Source organism: Clupea harengus, chromosome 20 (genome assembly GCF_900700415.2).
Source record: "Clupea harengus chromosome 20, Ch_v2.0.2, whole genome shotgun sequence".
NCBI classification, from domain to species: domain Eukaryota; kingdom Metazoa; phylum Chordata; class Actinopteri; order Clupeiformes; family Clupeidae; genus Clupea; species Clupea harengus.
Window position 1 is genome coordinate 20276222 of NC_045171.1, and position 15366 is coordinate 20291587.

General features: G+C 44.3%; 2 protein-coding genes across 11 annotated transcripts in view; one reads left to right on the top strand and one right to left on the bottom strand.

The window, feature by feature from the left end:
• Window positions 1–289: 289 nt before the first annotated feature.
• shisa3 (shisa family member 3) lies at window positions 290–6360 on the top strand. Its single transcript, XM_031557927.2, has 2 exons — window positions 290–1566; window positions 3793–6360. Exons 1-2 carry the CDS (start codon window positions 1296–1298, stop codon window positions 4518–4520), a joined length of 999 nt encoding a protein of 332 aa, XP_031413787.1. The 5' UTR covers window positions 290–1295; the 3' UTR covers window positions 4521–6360.
• A 555-nt stretch (window positions 6361–6915) lies between these two features.
• atp8a1 (ATPase phospholipid transporting 8A1) overlaps window positions 6916–15366 on the bottom strand; it is a 137013-nt gene continuing 128562 nt past the window's right edge. For 8 of the 10 annotated variants that reach the window (XM_012833919.3, XM_031587284.2, XM_031587287.1 and 5 more), the window contains 4 exons: window positions 14780–14868; window positions 14279–14371; window positions 12538–12629; window positions 6916–9940 (listed from right to left, as the gene is read on the bottom strand). In XM_012833919.3, coding sequence (XP_012689373.1) covers window positions 9843–9940; window positions 12538–12629; window positions 14279–14371; window positions 14780–14868 — 372 coding nt within the window. In that variant the 3' untranslated portion in view covers window positions 6916–9842. Of the gene's footprint in view, window positions 9941–10768; window positions 11717–12537; window positions 12630–13917; window positions 13955–14278; window positions 14372–14779; window positions 14869–15366 lie in introns of those variants that run through there. The other 2 variants (XM_031587289.1, XM_031587290.1) reach the window with 2 other exon arrangements.

The window sequence follows — 15366 nt, forward strand, 5'->3', positions numbered from 1 at the left end:
ATAATAGAAGGAGAATGTAACATTATAGAACATATTATTTGATACGTGCAGACCTACAGGCTGAACATCTTTTGTATTTACATTACTCAACACAAATTGAAATGCAGTCGTCTTGTATGGAATAAACCCACCACAAGATGGCGGTAGATCATCATCAAGCAGCATAACGTTGCTCAGTCTTACAGCAGGACTTTCCAGTTGACATTAACATGTTTACTGTCATAATATTTCAATAGAAGACAGTACCACCAAATTAACGGAATACCGGAAGTCTTGGACAAGGTGGTCATTTGTTGTTGACTTCGGACGACACAGTGGCCCTACAGGGCGTCAAGCCAAACACTTAAGAAACACCAATAAAAGCCAATGATAAACCAAAAATAGATGGACAATTAATAGACGTTCAGAAAATGGTGTTTTGCAACAGGGTTTTTTTTCTTTTATTTTTTATTATTTCAATTATTTTGAATGTAAGTTACTTACAGAGTACGTTTCGTCAGTCTTGACTTTATTGTCAACGTATTTAATTTAAATTAATGTATCTAAGCTTATCACATTTTAATTTGTTTGCCTCGTCAGCATAAAGTGCGCAGACCCTAAAGTTTGGTCGATGAAGAGGCGCCAAAATATCGCGTAGGCTCTGACTGGTTTGTGAATGACCATGGGACACCACAAGGCGAGAGCAAAGACATGAATGCGCACGTCTGCTTAGCAAGTTGCGTGCGCGTCAACGGATGAGCTCACAAAAAGCAACAGGTTTGAAATGAGGTTGCGGTCGGTCAGATGCACGGCACCAGTGACAGGACACAGACGCACTCGCTTGTGGATTCGGATTGCTACGCGTTATTCACAACTTTTGACAGAATTCCCATGTTTTGAAAAGTTCTGGGGCACTTCTGTAGGGTCTCATTTGATCTTAGAGACCACAGTAGACATTTAGAGAGAACCAAACAAGGACCAGATGTCAGCAACTGGTTGATATTCTGCTTAAGGATCACAGAATCGGCATTTTTTGTGATGCTCTAAAATGATCAGAGTTTACTGCGGTGCTTCCTTTTGAGATTTGGGAGAGTTGGAAAAACTCTGTCTCAGATAAGTATGACAGCAATGATTCATCGAAGCATTTGTAGTTTAAATGATCAACTTCATGATGGTAATTAAAGCAAACATATATTTGTGGAATAAATGACCAGGTTGCAGGAACGCATTTGCAAGTCTCATTAGCTACAATCAATCGAATAAAAAGCGTGCCTTCCAGTTGGAGCGTTACAGGCGAACCACGGCACATCGCCGGCATGGTGCGCCTTATCAACTGCCTTTTTCTGGGCTACTTGACATGGAACCTCCGGATATCTGATGCCCAGGGAGAGTATTGCCACGGCTGGCTGGACGGCCATGGAAATTACCACGAAGGTTTTCAGTGTCCAGAGGACTTCGATACGATGGACGCGACCGTTTGCTGTGGGACCTGCTCGCTTCGGTACTGCTGCGCTGCCGTGGACGCACGGCTGGACCAGGGTAGTTGCACAAATGACAGGGAAGTGGAGAACACCGAATTCGCTGCCCGTAAGATACTTTTTTTTAATATATATATATATCTGCAGCACTGTGTAATTAGGGAATATGTGTGGTGAACTGGAGGTTCAAATTCAGTGCAAATTTCGAGTTGTAAGTAGGCCTAATCGGTGACCACAGGTCAATCAACTACAACCATGCATCTTGGGTGCAACTCTGAAGCTTCACACAAGCATTTTAGCGTGAACACAAAACTGAGGTGAGGCAAACCGCAAACAGATTTACACGAAAAGAGGTGAATTTTCCAAAAGTTGAAATCTATGTCAGTGTCAGTGTTCAAATATTCCGTGTAGCCTACTGATAAGGCAAAACATTTGTCTTGTAGACTATCATTGAAAACATCATAATCAATTAATGTGGTGTTTTATCCATCAAAGATCAATGACGTTACCGCATTTTCAACATTATTCAAATTAAGCATACACACGAGTTTGTCTATAAACTAAAAGGCATTTATTAGCAAATAGGCAATCATAATAACAGTCAATAATTTCATATTATGGCTATTATTTGTTTTTAACTGTATGTTTATTCAAAGTATGGGCAGATAATTATGAATTACCGCAAATAAATAAGAAGTTTTGTTTTCATAATGGATATAGGAAGTTCCCAAAGCCTGAGAAACAGTAGCCTATAACATATGCTCCATTTGCCTGCGTTCTCTAAACTATAGGCCTAACCGTAACTGTTAACTTTCATATCAATCATGTGAACATGAATATATTATTCATGAACCGCGATAAAATAAACGCATTCGAACAAGTAAAAAAAAAAAAAAGAGGACCGTCCTTGTTTGCTGCAAAAGAGTCTGTGGAGTAATCTTGTTTTTTCCAAACGTCCCGATTAATGCTGCTCACATTTCCTGAGTGTAGTGTAGCTGTTATGTGAGCTATGCAGCATTTATTTCAACAAGGGAGAGGTTGTCTGGATTATCAGTGGAACACAAGAAAAGACGCTGAACATGTGATTGCTACACCTGGGCACTGTGGCCACACATGTCAAATCTGTTTTAGTAGTAGCCTACACAATGCACAGAGAGGGAGAAACACAAAGTTTCAGTTGAGTGCCCAACTTGTATGGCTGGGTTACACTAATGATGCAAAAGAGCCTAAGCAAGAATCTTCGCAGAGGTTTATTTTAGGGTGAAACTCGCAAGTCACATAGAGTATTTAATAGCCTATTAATTACTATTACGGCATAATTCAAAATGATGTGCCTTGATGGCATTCATATCCCTCTAAGGCAAAGCAGGCTACTCCCTATGTATGTATCTTATTTCGTGTCAGAGCTAGAACACAATTGATCAAGCAGATAACCTGCTATCTGTCAAAGTCAACCCATGACCTCGCGTATATTTTTCTTGTTTGAAGGAAATAAATGGAAATAAATCAATTTGCACCGATTCATCTGCACAAATCACAGTTCGGCGGTGTAATCTGACCTGTCATCTGGAGCTTGTGTATTTTTCTTTGGACCAAATTACCTCCGATCGCTTCGACAAAATGACGAAACGAAAATAGAAAAGTGTGGCCTACTGTTGAGGAAGCTTGATAAATGTGTCTTTGGTAGTTACCACTGAAAACCTATGTATATATTTTAAGTTGGACTAATTATGACATTATATGTATCTGCAAATCGGAGTAACCCATCTACTGAGCGGCAGTTTTGGATGTGCTTTGCATACCCCTGCATTGCCCCGGGACAGCAAAACCTGCTGAACCCACGAGTAATCTGAATCTTGACCATAAACATTTCCTGCGGCTGTGGAAGAAAACAGTTTGTTTTCTGTGGTAAATACTGTTGAAATTTTACACCCAATGTGCCTCCCTGTCTCAGGGGTCAGGGTGTCCCCACAGTCCTTACTTTTTCCTTTTCAAAAAGTTGAATCGAAACCCAAACAGATAAAATAACAAACCCAAACTGTAAATCTATGTAAGTTTGAAACGTTTTGAAATGATTATTTGGAATTTGGAATCTTTGCCCGTTTTTACAGTTGTATTTTTAATAACTAATTCTATGGTAATCAGAATGCTCCTAGCTGTAGCTTAATTACAGAGCATACAAGAACAATGTTTAAGCCGGGCAACTTGGACTTAATGATAGATGAATAGTCTGTTTCTTATCAATATGGACCATTCACTGGTGATAGTGTGCTGTAGTGCCATTCTGAAGTGAAGGCATTTTGTTCTGACTTGTTTTGTTTCTTTTCTCCCCTAGAGCCCATCTATGTGCCCTTCCTGATGGTGGGCTCCATCTTCGTGGCGTTCGTGGTGGTGGGCTCACTGGTGGCCGTGTACTGCTGCACCTGCCTGCGGCCCAAGCAGCCCACCCAGCAGCCCATCCGCTTCTCGCTGCGCAGTTGCCAGGGCGAAACCATCCCCATGATCCTGACCACGGCGCCACCCAGCCTGCGCACGCCCTCGCGCCAGTCCAGCACGGCCACCACCAGCTCCAGCTCGGCCGGCGGCACCGGCAGCAGCTCGCTGCGGCGCTTCTCGCTGGGCCGGTCTGACGGCCTGCAGGCACCCATGCAGATGCCGATGCCGATGCAGGCACAAGCGCAGCTCCTGTTGTCCTCCGGCCCGGCCACTCTCTCCTCCTCATCCTCCTGCTCTTCTTCGGCTGCTCCTCTTCCGCCTCTACCGCCTTCGTCCCAGCCGGCGTTGCCGCCTCCTCCGCCACCACCCTACAGCTCCCCCGCGGCGTGTCTGCATGGCGGCCTGTCACATCCGCATGGGCCTCCTCCTCCGCTCCCTCACTCCCACTCCCACCCCCACCCTCACCCTCACCCCCATCCTCACCCCCACGCCCACACTCACACCTCGCTGCAGCTCCACCATGCCTCTCAGGGCTCTGGCTTCCTGCTGCCCCAGCAGTACTTTTTCCCCCTGCAGACTGAGCCCTTCACGGGGCCCAAGGGCTTCGCCGACTTCAGCCAGAGCTGACTGGTCCTGGACACCCTCTGAACCCCCCAAGAGTGTGTATGCCAGTCTGTGTGAGTGTGTGTGTGTGTGTGTGTGTGGGCGGGGGTGGGGGGTGCAATGCATGGAAGCTCGCACCCTTGATTGTAGAATCACACCAGGGGCAGCTTTGGTCTGGGAGCACATTTGTGCCTTTGCAGCAATTACATGGGAGCCTTCAGGGACATGCTGAAGAGAGAGAGAGGAGAGAGAGAGAGAGAGAGAGACTGCTGCCTGAGAGAGAGGAGAGAGACTGCTGCCTGAGAGAGAGGAGAGAACATCTAATCCAGCTGTGAAGACTCTTCTGTAGAACCTAATACAGGGACACTGGTCCCCGTCAGATGAAGGGGTCTCATTGTGCACCAAGCCAGCTATGGATTTTTATTTGAGGTCAAAATATGCACTTTTATAAGCAGCCTTTATTTCCTCCTGGTGTTTTCGCACAAACTGCCACCATATCATGACACGTGTCATTACATATTCTGTGGATTTTCTTTTGTTCGGACAGACAACTGACTGCAAATTCCCACATTCAGGACTGAAAAGACAACAGTTGGCAGTTTGTTTTGGAGACTTTTATGTTATCGTCCAATGGCATTAAAAAGGAAACTACCAGGGATAAAAAAAAAAAGAGTATTTTGACAATCTCAATGCCCCTCTAAGAGGGAACAGAATGAACTTTATTTTTTGGATGAAATGTCTGAATTATGTATCTGTGTACTGGCACTGGGCAGCCGGACCAGACATGTCCTTTCATTATAATACACATACATCCATTCCTTCAGGGCTAAAATGTCAAATAAATAGATGATTCACATTTTTAAGGGATGTCATTGTATCTGAAGTCCATTTTGAAAAAGTAAAATAGCCTTTTCTAAGATTAACAGGTGACAGATGAGTACGTATAGTTTGTTTTTAAGAGACCCTCAGTGTTAGGAGACCTGAGTGGCTCATCAAGTCTCTATAGGTGACTGCATTCAAAAGAACCCAACTCAGGATACAGAGCCGGATCCATCAGAACCAGGTCCACAGTATCACGATCAGAACCAGGTGCACAGTATCACGATCAGAACCAGGTCCACAGTATCACGATGTCCCACAGCAGTACAGAGGAGGCAGAGTCAGGACTTCAGTGATCTTTATTTAATATTCCATGATTGTCAGAACTGACTGATAGAACTGATTTGGATCTGTTGGACCACGGCTTGATCACCATTTAATATTTAACATGGACCCCCCCCAACATCCAACCTTATAAGTTGAACAACTCAACCCTCAACCACCTCAGTAACAAAATCCACTTCACTGTCTTATGTACAATGTTTCGATATTAGAAATAAAATGAATATTAAAAAAATGTACGTCATGTCTGTTTTTCAGCCAGCATTCCAATGATTTAATACATTTCAAGAAAAGTCACACACAATCTAGAATATGTTAGAATTGGAGAAAGAGCCGTCATCAGTCTTTCTTAGTGTACACCTTCATAGATTCAACTCACTTTTGAGGACACATTTCTATGGTACTAGATTCACTTAAAAATAACACTAACAATTTGCCGTGATGATAAACACAAATACGAGGCAACATGGCCAAGCCCTGAGACGGCCAGAGAGCAATCCTGAGTGAGGGGGGGGTCAGCCAATGTCCAGTGAAATAATAAACGCAGCCCAAGCCAATCGGAATGATGCCATCTGCTTGTCAAGTGTATCAGCACACGGATGTTTTCACAACGTCTCTCCCTGCCTCTTCCTGTTTGGATATTCAGCGTTTTTTTGCATGTCCTGTTTAGTTCAACATACACACACACACACACACACACACACACACACACACACACACACACACACACACACACACACACACACACACACACACACACACACACACACACACACACACACACACACACAAAATACACTCGAAGGCACTCACACACAAATACACACAATGTACACATCGTCATGGGAGAGAGAAAATCAGTCGGCCTCTTTAGGGACTGATTTGGAGGGTGGGGGTGGTGATATATGTGTGTGTGTGTGTGTGTGGGGGGGGGGGTTAGGATGCCTTTCTGTGGTTCTACATTAAAACACTGCTTTTCAGAAACTGAAACTACATTGTAACTCGTTTCCTCTCCTCCATTCGGGACTTGCCACTTAGCTAATCTGGCATTTGCAAAATTGCAGATGAAACTGCAGATGCATATCACATTTGACCGTCATGCTGGATTTCCAAATGGCAATCAGGTTCAACACGACCACATGGAAATTCAATTTCACACCAAAGGCCATCGGCCAAATCTGTTCAAGTATCTTCCAGAAGGCGAACTCCCTAAGCGGAAAGAGGGGTTTGTTATCAAATGAGACATCAGGCTCGAATGTCCATTTTCCAGTTGTAAAGTTTATTTCAGTAGTCCTTCATGGCAGTAGAAGACAGAAACACTTAAAAGTTTTTGCAGTCCCAACATGCTGAACAATCATCAAACAGAGGACGTCAAAGAAAGGAGGAAAGGGAAAAGATATTCAAATAGAAAAAGTGCATTTTCCTCTTTAAAGTGACCCAACTCTAGAGAAGGAGAGAATCAAAGCACAGTTTGAAACACTTGAAAACTGAACGTGTTTTTTTTTTTCCTCCATTCATGCAACCACCAAAACAACTTCTACAAATGACAAGTTAAAGAAAAAAAGAAAGACAAGAAAAAACAACGGTCCTAAACCATTCACCACGACTTTCACATCAGTAGTCTGTGACATCAGATGGCGACCAGCAACAGAGACGGAAAAAAAACCCATCAAAACAAACAAAGCCTGAAATGTATTTTTTTCTACCGTTTGTTTTAAAGAAGAGGTACATCACATGAGAAAGGTTAGAGAGAAAGGAAAAAACTGGATACAAACATACAGCCAGATAAATAATAGCAGAACCAAATGGCCGGTTAATACAATTATCCACTACTGGAAGTTAAAAACAATGCATTGTGCAACATCTGTCAAGCTAGCATTACAGACGACACTTCTCCACAACCAGCCTTAAATGGAGACAGGCTGGAAGATAGGGACTAACCACACACACACACACACACACACACACACCCCCAGAGAGTCACGGCCATGCAGCAGTTAACAGTAGTTCATCATTACACCTGTCGAGTCGTGCGGACAGATGCAAGAGCGAGCAGCATACATTAACACAAACATACACACACACACACACACACACACACACACACACACACACACACACACACACACACACACACACACACACACACACCCTCCCTCTTGTAAGCTCGAAAGTAATCCATCTCTCTTCTCTCAGCATCAACATAACACAATCTCTTCCAATTAACACACTGTGCACACGCTCACAAAATATACACATCATACACAGATCAATTCACACGCACGCACACGCGCGCCCACACACACACGCACGCACACACACACAAACAAACAAACAAACGCAGACATGCACATGCAGACAACATCCGTTGGATACTCACACTACAACCTCATCTCCCACAGGGAGAAGAAAGCCAAAAAACGCACAACCATCGGACTATAAATAAATTAAGAAGCATTAATAACATTACAGACATTTTAGTCATACGACAACTAAAAAACAAACAAACAAACAAACAAACAAAATAACAAGCAACCTCATTCACCACTGTCATTGACTGGAAAAAAGGACAATTCGTTACAAAGCAGGTCGATCCGAAAAGTCATACTTGTCCAATATAAAAATACAAATTCACAAAATAACTATCGACACAAAGTATTTCTTTTAAACAATACTGTGTGGATTTCCAGGTTCTCTTTTTTGTTTTGTTTTCCCCCGAGCTAATGGCACTTATGTTTGTAGGATAGATTCTCCGTTCCGAAGGAGAGGGCGGGATGAAATGGAAGTTGCTGCTTTTAAGCTGACATTACACGGACAGAGACTTTCTTTCTGTCTGTCTTTTGGACAGCTACCCCATGTGTTACAAGACAGAACATAGGTGTTCAAGTGTCCCACAAAAGGACATGGCCCTTCATGTTCCTTTGGGGACAAAGAGGACGTCTTTGTCTCGCGGCTCAGAGCACGGCAATGAGACGGAGCGAGTCAAATCTGAAATACTTTCTTTGCAGGGAAAAAGGAAAACTAAATTCCTAGTTAGGCACCTTTGTGATCGTTGCAGCCGAGAAACACATGGAATGCAAGTTAATTGTTAAGAGCTATCAAAATAATGCTGTACAAAGAAAAAACAAACAAACAGAAAAAAATGGCAGAAAACCACTGACTTCTGCAGGAAACTGTCAAAAAAAGAACAACAGGCACAACATATACTAACAAACTAAAAAAACAAACAAAGAAAAAATGTAATTAAAACTACATAAACAAATCAAGATGAAAGTAAATATGGCTGAAGGCAACAACAAATGTAAGGCTTTGATACAGTAGATCATCGAGTGCAAGAATTGAACATGAAAAGAAACCAAAACAAACTGGGAGTGCAGTGATCTGTTCAGTGCCGAGAGAGACGTGGGGACACTGCAGTTTGGACGCGCTGACAGTTTCAAGTGCACGTCTTTGTCTTTGTGTTGGAAATCGAGATTGCATTCAGGACTGTTCTTTGGCGGTCTACATCGAACAAAAAAAACGCGAATTCCTCTTTTTAGTCAAAACTTAACTTTTTTTTGATTTTTTTGGAGTAAGACGTATTGAGTGTGGCATCCCGAATTGGGCACTTAAAACAGTCAAAAGACGTTTTGGATAACATAGTTTGGCATCACACTCAAGTTCATTTTGATGCAAGATCAGAGGAGACCAGTCATTTTGGACAGTAGACGCCATCCTCCTATTCATTCAGTAGATGGGAGGAGATTCAGACCACAAACACAACTGCAAACAACATAAAAAATGCAAGCACAGTAATCATTTCTGCGGAACACACAACTACGACATAAGTGAAGAATAACTCCAGACAATATATATATATATTTTTTCATATCTTTTTTCTCTTGAGTCTCATGTTTTTCCTTCCCTTTTTTCAAAGATGTAGAGAATCAACAAGCTGCATCCTCTCTACCGTCCTTATATTATTTTTTCCGTTGTTGTCATGGCGGCCTGGATGGTGTGTCTGAGACAGAACACACTCGCAACACAGACACACACACACACACACACACACACACACACACACACACAGACACACACACACACAAAACACCCGTGGCTTCCCGCAGGCCTTCTTTGGCCCTGCCAAAACTAAAGGGCTCTGAGGAGGAGGAGGCAGCGGCCCCACTGGCAGCTGGCGACGGCGTCTCACCACTCGTTGGGGCGCTGCTTGGTGGTGTCGTAGGCCCGGATCACCTCCGACTGGGACACCACGCCGTTCTCGTCCTGGGAGAAGGCGTAGCCATCTGTGGGGCAGGCCAGGTGGAGTATAAGTGGTTGAAGGTCAACCTTTCACACATTACTACTAGGGGTGTGCACAATAACCATGTTTCTATATTTAAATATCAGACTGGGTCCCGGGTATTCGCTGGGCTGGCCGTGAATGGAAAATGTATCGGGAAAGTAGTACAACCTTTTCCTGTGAGCGTGTACAGAGCTGAAGCGGTTATGTCACAAAAAACAGAACTTTAATCCACTATTCCCAACTAACCCAATATTCTAAGATAAGTACCCGGTCCCCACGACCTTCCTGCCATTCTTTTTAAGTCAATCAAGATTCCCCATGAGGATCCCGACCTCCAGTAAAGTTACCCAGATAACATAGCCTAACTATTTGCTTAACCAGCTCTTTAAGGGCTTAGAGGGTTACAAGTCCAGAGGGTTATAAAATGACCAAACCAGGGTTCATGTCTGATATCCAACTTAGAGTAGCCAATAGCATAACAGCAAAAGCCTTTCTGTTGTTACTGGGAAAGAAAGTGTGATTATTTAATTTCAAGATGAAGCAGTGTAAGATTAGCTTGGTTAGTTTTTGGGCTTTTACATGCATTACATACTTTTGGGCTAGCTGTTGTAGCGAGCAGTTTAACAGCTCTATTTCTAAAACTATGGATTAAGCCATAACGCTACTTCCAATGCATATATTTAAGGTAAAGGTTTCAATCTACTTCATGAATGACTTGGGCTACAACAGGTAGGGTAAATCATTTGTAGAGCCACAATGAATGAATGAACTCAATGGGCCGCAGGTGAATACACTGATTCCTCCTTTGAGATCTCCAGGAAAATGACTCTCAGTCGTTTATTTGTGCATTCTGGGGCACAGTAATTATCCACCATCTTGACAATAGTCTTTCTTACTAATTAGTTGTTTGAGCTCCCGCTGACAGGCTGGCACTCAACTGAAATATTTGGCCCTGATATGGTTTGTGACATCAGCCGCTACAGCTCACCTCATTCCTCAAATACAAATTGTCGTGAGTGTGCATACCATCTCATTATTTGAAGTGAGTATCTCTGATTTTCTCATAACTTCCTATGATTGTGAGTATGTACAGAACAACCAAATAGGGATACTAGTATTTGAATAGTTATGCTGCAAATGCTTATCCAGATATTTGATTATTCAGGCACACCCCTAATTATTACAGAGGACAAAAAAATACATAGGTGATCAATCATTGTGATGGTGTTAAAACTTAAAATAATTCAAATTAAATTGAATAAATAAAAATGAACAAAACTAAGACTGAAATAATATGATGTCATACGGAAACATTTCTTAAACAAAATAGACTGACCATCCCCATACGATAAATTGTCCATCCAATCCCTGAACTACACTCCTCTAACAGTTCTCATCACTGGCTGAGCCACTAGGCTTGACCTCTGAACTCTGAACCCACTCACCTCACGTCTCATTGGACTCGGCCACTATCTGTGGGCCTGGGAGCCGCATGCAAGAGGCCGGTGAGAGGAGTGCATTGTGGGAACGATAGCGATAACATTTTAAATACATCTATATTGCTAAACAATTACACACACACACAGCAAACCACACAGGATTGTGGGAATGGGATACGGTCATGGGAGGTCTGTTAGGAGTCTGGGGTTTTCTACTATGTCTATCAGGTATTATAACACAGTCTGTGACGGTGGGGGGATTGTCTTAAGCGTGCGTTACAGCTAAGGGTATGAAAGGGTCAAAGGTCAAAGTACATATGACCGTCTCCTATCCCCACCTAAAAGCAGACACAAAATAAAGAAGAAAAAACACATGTATGAGCTTGACAAAACAAAGCAAGGAGTTATTCCAAAATATGAAAGTGTGAGAAGGAGAATAAATAAATAAATAAATAAAAGGAATAAAGAAGGAAATAAAGCTAACACAGGGGCACTGAGAGATGGGCGTGTCCAGAGGGGGCATATGTGTTTCATTAGACCTGGCTGGAGTGTTTGGGGATTTGATGGAGTAGAGTTGTGACTGTGAACAGGTGTATACTCATAGGCACCTCAAACACACACACACACACACACACACAAATGCACACACATGCCCGCCTACTTGCACACACACTATCTTGAAGGAGAGGGGAGTGGCCTGCAGCGTGTGCTTCCCTATGTTTACGTTTCTCTCAGATTAGCCTGGGGTTTCTCCAACACACAGCAGGCAACGACAGAATGACAGATGACACATTACTGCACATGGAAACAGAAGAGGAGTCAGACTTGATGTAAAATAGTGTCCAACCTTTTAAAAGCGCTCAAATCCTAGCTTCTACATTGGCCTTCAGTCACATTTAATAATTAATCGTGTGTCTATGTGACCTACACACAGGCTGCAGCATCTTTTTGACCGTAACATCTCTCAAGGGAATATGTGCTCACCATTACTGTTGATAGTCAGTCAGACTAAAAGACAGCACTGCTGCGTTGGTTTTAAGTGTGTGTGATGCAATATGAATAGATGTTTCCGTTGGGTTCAGATGCACACAAATGAATCTCTCCGTGTGTGTATGTGTGTGTGTGTGTGTGTGTGTTTGTGTGTGTGTGGTTGACTTACGGAGTAGGTTTTGCTGCATGGAGTCTGATCGGTATAGACTAACTGTGCTCTTCTTAAAGACATTCTTCAAGAGCTGCGCTCTCTCAGTCAAACTGTAGATAAGTACAGAGAGAGAGAGAGAGAGAGAGAGAGGAGAGAGAAAGAGAGAGAACAGGAATAAATTCTCAAAGAACAACAGCACAACCTAACCATAGCTGCAAACCGCAATGAGAGGGGCAAGCAGCCCTGGAGAAGATCAGAGGAGAGGAGAGGAGAGAAGTTCAGAGGAGAGGAGAGGAGAGGAGAGGAGAGGAGAGGGGAGAAGACCAGAGGAGAGGATAAGAGAGGAGAGGGGAGAAGTTCAGAGGAGAGGAGAGGACAAGAGAGGGGAGGAGAGGAGAGGAGAGGAGAAGTGAATGGAGGAGATGAGATGAGATGAAATGAGAGGAGAGGGGAGAAGACCAGAGGAGAGGGGAGAAGACCAGAGGAGAGGGGAGAAGACCAGAGGAGAGGGGAGAAGAGTTAAGATAAGAGAGAAGCCAGGAGAAGAAAAGAGAGGGAATGACGAGAAGAGAGGTCAGATGGAGCCCAGGAGACGAAATAGGAATGGAAAGAAGTAGGGAATGGAAAGATGGACAAGGGGGAGGAAGATTGAAGTGTGTGTGTGTGTGTGTGTGTGTGTGTGTGTGTGTGTGTGCAGAGGGGAATCAAAAAGAGGGAGGAAACAGACACACATTAAGTCTTCACTACACTATACATGCGCACACACACACAGGCACACACACACACACGCACACACACACACACGCACACACACATCCTTACCTCCCTAACAAGGATTCACACTCAAAGAGAAAGCCATAGAAAGAGGGGGACTGGGAGGGAGAGAGAAAGAATGACAGAAAGAGGAGGGAGAGAGAAAGAATGACAGAAAGAGGAGGGAGAGAGAAAGATAAAGTCATAGAAACAGACAGACAGAGACTGAACTGCTAGAGGACAGAGATGAAGTCAGAAAAAGAGAGAGAGAGAGAGAGAAAGAGAAAGAGATCGCAGGAGAAAGAAAAGGAGGAGTAGGGAGAGTAATGTCTGTGCCCAAGACAGCGGGGCATGACTCAAGCGGCAGTGGCCAGCACAGCTAGCTGCCATATCCCAGCAGGTGGTGGCTGCCACCAGCCTCCTCCAGGCCTCGTGCTGCTGCTGCTGCTGCTGCTGCTGCTGCTGGGTGTGGGGCTGGACCTACCCTCTCCAAGAGCTGCTGGGTGTGGGGCCGGACCTATCCTCTCCAAGAGCTGCTGGGTGTGGGGCCGGACCTATCCTCTCCAACAGCGGAGGGCACAGGGGGAGGCTACTGGGCTCTGAGCTAACTAGCTAACGCTCAACTAACCCTAATTAACAACGGTCTTACCCCCATCCATGCTAACCTTTATTTTCTTCTGGCCTTAAGTTAATGGAAATAATAAGAGACCAATTAAAACACAGTTCACAATACACCACTCTCACCACATGTATGTGGGCTGCTCTTCTTCTAGGGCCTGGAGACAATGTCTATAGTCAATGGCGCTATATAAATCAATACAATTGAAAAATGTAAAGAAATTAAATGTCTTTAGAACATGGGGGTTCTTTCCTTTTATATGTCAGGGGATACTCTATCAGATAAGGGGGGGGGGGGGGGGGGGGGGGAGTGGCCCTGCTGGGGGACACCTGGTCGTTAAGGGATTATGGGTAATGTGATCTTTGGCAGATAAGGGCGGACACGTACCTCTTTCCATGCACTACGGCCCCGGGGTCCTTGGACAGGGCCTCCAGCTCCTGAACCTCATCCACCAAGGTCTTAAAGCACACCTTCTTCATTCTGTGGGTTGGAGAACGAAAGAGACAGAGTGAAGGAGAGAGATAGAGGGAGAGGGAGAGAGAGAGAGAGGGAGAGGGAGAGGAGGTCGCACATTGAGAATCTGATGCCAAGAAACGTCTGACGGAGGATGTATGCTCAGCAAAACAAACATAACTGTCGTGCAGGCCATGTATTTCACATGAAATAGTGTAAGGCGATATCCTGTTTTCATATAAAGCATTGCAAGCTTTATCATTTTTAAATCTAATAAAGTTCCACCTACGCAGATGAGTTATACTAGTCACGAGTGAAGAATAAGTGCACAGTGTGAGGCTTTGGGTCTCCCGGCTCGAGTGCGTGTTTGAGCCCAGAGGGAGAGGAGGGCAGTGGGTTAGACTGGTGCCGTGTTAAAACAGTGGTGCAACTCACACTTTGTAGGCGACGTCGAACACCAGCGAGGTGGTGGGGATGAAGATCAGTCCCATCCAGAACACTCCAGAGCTGAACATCGCGTCCGCCTGAAACACACACACACACACACACACACTTTAGATCTCCTTTGAGGAAGACTGAGGAGTTTCAGTCGAGATGATGTGGTAAATTAGGTGAAAACTAACTCCACACACACACACACACACCACACACACACCACAGCCCTCAACACATTTCCTCGCTGTAGACAAAACAACAGAGGAATCTCCGACACAAACTCAGAGTCAGAGTAAAGGGGCAGCACACAACAGCTGGGCCTCTGCCCAGAGAAAGGCCTCCAGCTCTCTCTCTTTCTCCTTCTGGTGCACAAACAGCCGGCTGGGCTCCGGTCTGAGGTGACTGATTTCTCCCTTTGGCTAAAAGTGGAGCGTCTCGAACGCTGGGAGTGCTTTAAGTATTTTCCCACTTCGGTATCTCCTCAGACTCACGAAACAATAACAGCGCAAGCTGCACCGTGTCTCGTGGCTGTGCCACACACGTTACTGAGGGGGAGAGCCGAGAGAGAGAGAGAGAGAGAGAGAGAG